Source organism: Vitis vinifera, chromosome 16 (assembly GCF_030704535.1).
Source record: "Vitis vinifera cultivar Pinot Noir 40024 chromosome 16, ASM3070453v1".
Taxonomy (NCBI): domain Eukaryota; kingdom Viridiplantae; phylum Streptophyta; class Magnoliopsida; order Vitales; family Vitaceae; genus Vitis; species Vitis vinifera.
In genome coordinates this window covers 3,824,126-3,831,081 of record NC_081820.1, presented here as the reverse complement: position 1 = coordinate 3,831,081, position 6,956 = coordinate 3,824,126, and the positions used below count along the sequence as shown (strand labels likewise).

The window sequence follows — 6,956 nt, the reverse complement described above, 5'->3', positions numbered from 1 at the left end:
AAATGAAATTGAAATATCATTAAATAAATAATGAATTTCAAATTTGTTTCATAATGTCATGCTTTAAAGGGTTTTATCCTAACAAATATATTTAGAGCATTCTCCAGGCTTTGTTCATCCCTAATATTTAGACATGTATACCTTCTTAAGAAATCTGTTTATGATTTGAAGCAAGCACCACATGCTTGGTTTGAAAAATGATCTCAATCCTTATTTAGCTTTGGGTTTCATTGCAACAAAACTAACTTCTCTTGTTCATCTACAAAAACATTTTTGAATCTTTTTTTTTTTTGTTTTATTAATCTATGTAAATGATGTTCTTATCACACAAAGTAGCTCCTTATTTATTTACCAATTGATAATTTAAGTGTTTTGCACATGTATTGGAATCTAGTTTTTCATGCCCACAAAAGGCATATCGGGTTTGATTATTATGTAAGGGGAAAGGTTATTGTTGGCTCAATCATCACACACTACCTACCTTCTTATTTGTAAATAGCCGATGTTTATAACTAAACAATTGCCACAACAATCCTTCTTTGCATTCGAGTTTGAGCTAGGCATTCACCTTACTCCACGTCTTAGCTAGAGGAAGGTTGATGAAGAAACCAATAAGAAAGATAATGATTCAAGTAAGAAATTTGTTAGTTTTAAACATGTCGAGAGATGACCATTAAATTTGTTAGTTTTAAACATGTCGAGAGTTGACCGTTCGAAGCTCAATATCAACATTGACAAATTCCAAAACTATCACTCTTTTCCTTTTCTCTTCCTATGATCAATTCAGCCTTAATTTAGGATTTGACCTTATATGTTTTTAGAAAAGCACATTTGTGTATATTTTCATAATAGTAGATTTGTCGGTCTATTATCAAATTTTCTCTTTCTCTCTAACTTGAAATACTTCTATATATTTACATTCTTTATTAATACAATTTACTATTAAACATCATTCTTTCAAAATATTTTCATGTTTCAATTTGTTCTCCGTGTTCTACCTAAATCACGTTAGTAATAAGTAAATTTATTTTTAATATTTTCAAATTTAGAAGTTATGCAATGGAAAATCAATTGTACAAAAGTTGTAAATTGCAGCCTATTTTTTCCAACATTTTTTTTATACTTTTATTTCAATTGTTTTCTTTTTCATAATTATTAAAGTGCATTGAAACCCAAATATTGCTCAACCTAATAACATTTTTTTGAAATATATATTGGTTTTTTAGAAATTAAAATTAGGGTTTTGTGGTTTGTGGTTGTTTGCCCAACAGGATGTATATATTTGATTATATCTCAATATAAAGCAACCATTTTCCATCATAATAATTTTCTTGCTGGTTCTTTTTCTATGGTAAAACCAAGAGAGCCCACTCCAAATCTTGATTGAATAATTGAACAACGAGGTCTGGCAAGGCTTTGAGCCATCTAACTTCAATTCTTAGAGAGTTCTAGGGCTCATTAGCCATTTTATTTGGTTTATTTCAACAATATTTTGTCCTCTTTATTTATTAAAAAGCATTCGTATAATCATATTTATTATATAAAATTTGAAATGATAAATCAAATACCTTCAATATAATTAGGGATGACAATGGGATGGGTTTGAGTTACCGTGATTCCAACTTGTCCTGTTTGTTTATAACTATTTCCATCTAGATCCCAAAAAAAAAAAAAAAAAAAAAAAATTTAAACTGAGCGGGACCGAATGGGACGAGTATGAGAAATTCTCATATCCACCTCACTTAATTTAAAATTTTTCATTATTTTTAAAATTTAAATTTTTATTAAAAATAAATATAATTTATAGATAAAAATATTATAAATATTATAATATATTTTTATAAAAGAAATATTTTATTTATGTTTAAAAAGTTGAAAAATGAAAAAAAAAAATCAACTAAAATAATTTTTTATTCAAAATTATATATAAGTGAGATGGGATGGGATGAGACAAATTCATATCCAAAGCCGCCACAAACACCATCTTAGATTTTAAAAACTTCCCAAATCTGCCCTGAATCCATTTATTTTTATCGTAAATCTTTCTTATTAGAGGTGGAGTGGGGCGGATACCCGAATAACCGATCCTATTGTCTTCCCTAATAATGGAGAAAACATTAATAAATTAAAAAAAAATAAAGGTAAAAGAGTGGATGGTGACTGTATGACCACCTCTCCTTGTCTGTATGGTGCAAGTCTATTATCTCATCATAGATATGTTAATCATTGCGGATGACTTTAACATAGCAGCTAATTTTTGCCACATTTGGTTTGAAACTTGCCACTGTTTTCATATTCATATCGAATGTACATGAAAGATGAGAAAAAGGAAAAGGTGAAAGTGGAATTCAAGGCATCCTTTTGTCTTTTCCTCGATGAACTTGAGTGCTATGCATGAACGTGTGATTGATCACTTGAAGTAGAGTCAATTTTGTTTCCTCTATGTTGCCCCTTTATTATGGCTCTCTTGCAAACCCATTAGAAATGGCTTCAATCCTCTCCTTCAGTAGAGAAACTAAGCACATTACCTACAAGTCAACATAATAAAAGAATCACTAATCAATAGAAATCAAGTGAAAGCACATTCACCTACAAGCAATGTAATCAGAATCATTATAAAGCAATTAGTTAATATTAGCATGTAAGTACATGCATTGCTTGCAAACTTGACCCACTTTCATGAAGATAAAAAAATTGTCTTATACATATAATTTATTTCCACCGAATATATTTGCTTTAAACATTTAATATAAATGGATTGCCTTGATGTCTAATCAAACTCAAAAGTAGTTAAAGATATAGGATGGATCGCTAAACTCTAGGAGGCATATAAAGTCTTCAACAAATTATAGTACAGGGATGGCTCGTGTTAACAATTTTTACTGCCATCCTATTTCCTATTCTAGGTTTCCTAGTTGCTGAATGGTTAAACCTCTGTTCAAATCCAAAATCCTCCTCATCCAAGGTCAAATCTCCATGAGCCCATTCATTCATTTGTTATCATGACTCTTCGTGTTTTCAGACCTTCCCATACAGCTAATATCTAAATTTGTACAACGCGATATACCTTTAAATTAAATACCCACAATATTTAAGTTGTGAATCCTATTCTTTAGAAAATCCATAGAAATTAACAAACGCAACCAGAAAAACCCATATTAAACCATGAAAACTAAAAAAATAATGAGATAAGAAGAGAGTTATCGGCGACATACATCAACGTTAGTAGTTAGTACTAGATCTTTTTCATTGATGACCATCTATAGATGCTGTTTAGGGCTCCTAAAATGGATTAGGGGATTTCTTAGTATCTTCCAGGCTATGACTGAGGAACTTTCTGTTTTGCATAAAACTGATACTTGGTATTTGGTACTTCAATTAAGTGGTACAAAGCTCAATTGGTTGGTAAGAGATTTTCTCAACAATATGATTGTAAAGTTGTTTACCAAGTTACACCCACTTTCGCACTTTTGATTTTTGGTTGGCAAACTCTCAATGCTTCTTGCAGCCGCATCGTAAGTTTGTACGAGGATGTTAGAGTTATTTATTTAATAGTTTTATTTAGTTACTATTTAGATTTATTTAATTACTATTTCTTTTTCTAATTTAGTTGCTATATTAGAATTATTCTTTTTTTTTTTTTTTAGGTTTTATTAGGTCTATTTAAATCCTAACGGTGTTGTACTTATTTGAAAGAGAATTCATAATGAGAAATTCTAGATTTTCTTTTCTTTTCTCTCTTTTCTCTTTGAATCTTTTTTGGATTTCAATAGAATCAGGGGCAATTTAGGTTGTTTATATGCATGCTCATGGGTATTTAGAAATTTCATGTTGTTGAAAAAGGCTACATCTTATGTATGGCTTAAGAAAAACACTAAAAAAAAATCCAATATCTTTTATTATTTTGTATTTAGCATTGTTTAAATAGAAGAACTAAAAATTAAAAAACATGCAGATTTTATTTTCTCAATCCAACATGCTTTTTAAAAAGGTGAATTCTGTATAGAAAGATCATCCAACCCACCACCATGGTGTCAATTACTCTTATCATTGGTATCACTATCTCTCATTACTATCAAAGTTGCAGGGGAAAAACCAGTTGGCAACTTTGAAAATCATTGACCAAGGGAGATTTCTATTCTCGGCATTGTAACCCTTTAAGCAAAATGCGACAAAAGAAAGGAAAATCCATGTACCGACCCCATCGTCTCCACCCATAGGAACTACGAGATTACCCCAAAGGTGTCATGATATATTGTTAAAAAATGAAAAATAAAACTATATATACAACACCCATTTACTATTATTGGGTATAACTAGTGGGTATTTATTAATATGATTCTTGTTGTAATAAATACTTATAAAATGACCTAATTTAATTTATTTCATGATTATCTGTTATAATGGAACATGACATACAAGTTGTTAATTTTTAGAATGTCGGTAAGTCACATATGATATAGTGAAAGTAGTTTTAATTTAAAACTAATATCAATGGGTTGAAATCGGTTGGCCATCAACCAATTTGTGAAGTGGGTAAACAAATTTTGGGATCTATCTTCTCACCTTGTAGTTGGAAATTTTAACGTAAATTTAAAATCAGAACCTTGGAATTTTGAAAAATTAGTATTAATTGTTATATTTTAATGGTAAGGATTTAGCTTCGAACATATTATAGTTTTGAGAGAAAGAAATGCTCAAGATTGACCTCCATTGTATCATAGAAGGATGGCGTGCCTCTATAAATTGCAGTACTATCTCCTTCCTCATAACCTCATTGCATATTAATTCAAACACAAAGATTAATTGCACCCTCTCCTCTCTCAACTTCCTAACCTCATTCCATACATACTCAAGGTCAAGAATGGCTACAACAATGATATCCATTGCATTCTTCCTCCTCCTCTCATCATGTACTTGCCGACAATGATAATGCACAAATCCCTAGCGATAAAAGTCAACTAGCTTCATGGTTCAGAAATGGCATCCAGAATTAGAAGCTAGTTGATTTTTATCGCTAGGGATTTGTGCATTATCATTGTCGTCTGTACTTGCCGACGATGAGAGGAGGAGGAGGAAGAAAGCAATGGATGTCATTGTTATAGCCATTCTTGACTTGAGTGTGTGTGGAATGAGGTTAGGGAGTTGAGAGAGGAGAGGTTGCAATTAATCCTTGCGTTTGAATTAATATGCAATGATATTATAAGGAAGGTGATAGTACTGCAATTTATAGAGGCACGCCACCCTTCTTCTATAACAGAGTGGAGCTCAATCTTAACCATTTCTTTCCCTTAGAACTGTAATATGTTTGAAGTTGAATCTTTACCATTAAAATATAACAATTAATAATAATTTCTCAATATTCCACGGTTCTTACTTTAAATTTACGTTAAATCCCCAACTACAAAGTGAGAAGATAGAACTCAAAATTTGTTTATCCACTTCACAATTTAGTTGACGGCCACCCGATTTCAACTTATTGATGTTTGTTTTAAATTAAAACTACTTTCAATATATCATATATCATATAACGCGATTTCAAAATTTTATTACTTAAGGTAACGACTTCGGGCATGACCAACTCTCATAGTGTGGCGGGCGGTGTGTACAAGGACTGGGAACGATTTCATCGTTGTATGGTTGACCGTAGCCTTAAGTTATATTTAGAACTAAATCAAAAAACAAACACCATCTTCATAAGTTCTTTTATTTCTCACATCAAACCAAGCATTTGGCCATTGAAAATATATCGAATCAGTCGAGATTGGATTGGTTTTGGTAGATTTAGTTGGTATTTGGGATTTAACTTACCCACCCTAGGCTTTTCTAACTCCTTATGCTTGGGATTGCATCTTTGCTAGGGGCCTCCATTCTAGTGCACAGGGACTCAATCTCAAACAAAACAAATAAATGTTTTTTGGTGAGTTCTATCTCTACCTTTGATGCTCCATGCATTTTAAAAATCCAACCTACTCCTCAACTTGTTTACTTTTAATAGTCTAATGCTCCATTAATAGTCTAATTCAAAGCCTTACCATGTCAAAGGCATAAAAAACAGAAACCATGCAATAAGAATCATTTCAAAACAAAAGAGAGAAACTGTTGATATGATTATACTAACAAGTTATTCATTAATAAATATGTTATTCATCCATGTTATTCATTAATAAATATGTTCTTACATCCATGTAAACAAAATATTAAAATATAATCTTAAGCAGATGGGCCTGGAGAGATAGTCTCTACGAGTCGGCTACAGGTCGTCCAAGTCTCGTCAGATCTTGTACGAAATAAGGTTGCATTGCCACTGAACTCAGGTCTCGAGATTACAGCATTGGTAATTGCAGTGTGGCATTTATCTCCCATCTGCACCAGGTTTTGGCAACAACTAGTAGGGATCTCATTTTTTTCACCTATGAATATTCTAGCAAAGAACAATGGCCTGCATTCTTCACCCAGCTTCTGGAGGCATTGAAACAAATAATGGCGTAATGCTGGAGGAATAATGTCTTGCTCACTGCTGGAAGAAGGTTCTGATGCGAGGCTAAACTCTTGTTCATTGGCTTCGAATGCCAGTGCTGGTGATGACAGGAAAGGCCCACTCGCTAAGAGAAAGAATGCCATGACAGAGACCTTGCAGAAACTAGCCATGATCTATGTTTGTGAATAGTAAATATGTCTAGAGTTGTCGGAAAATATATCTTTTTGATGGAGGTAATTAGATGGGGTGAAAAGATTCGTATATATATGTATGCGTGGTGGGAAAAGTGGTGGAAATAGTTTCGGTTTCATTTGTTGATTTCATTCTCTTGTAATAAATTAAGTTTAATGCTAATAAATGGAGTGAGTTTCTTTTTCTTCATTAATTTGGTACATAAATTAATATAAAACTAATTAAATTGTGACTTAGAACATTCTTTTTACACTGATAACTAACTAACCTTTCCCTTTTCCCT

General features: G+C 31.9%; 1 protein-coding gene across 1 annotated transcript; it reads right to left on the bottom strand.

The window, feature by feature from the left end:
* Positions 1–6,213: 6,213 nt before the first annotated feature.
* LOC104882062 (uncharacterized) lies at positions 6,214–6,651 on the bottom strand. The gene has a single exon (XM_010663988.1). The coding sequence runs from the start codon at positions 6,649–6,651 to the stop codon at positions 6,214–6,216; it is 438 nt and encodes a 145-aa protein (XP_010662290.1).
* Between the last annotated feature and the right edge of the window lie 305 nt (positions 6,652–6,956).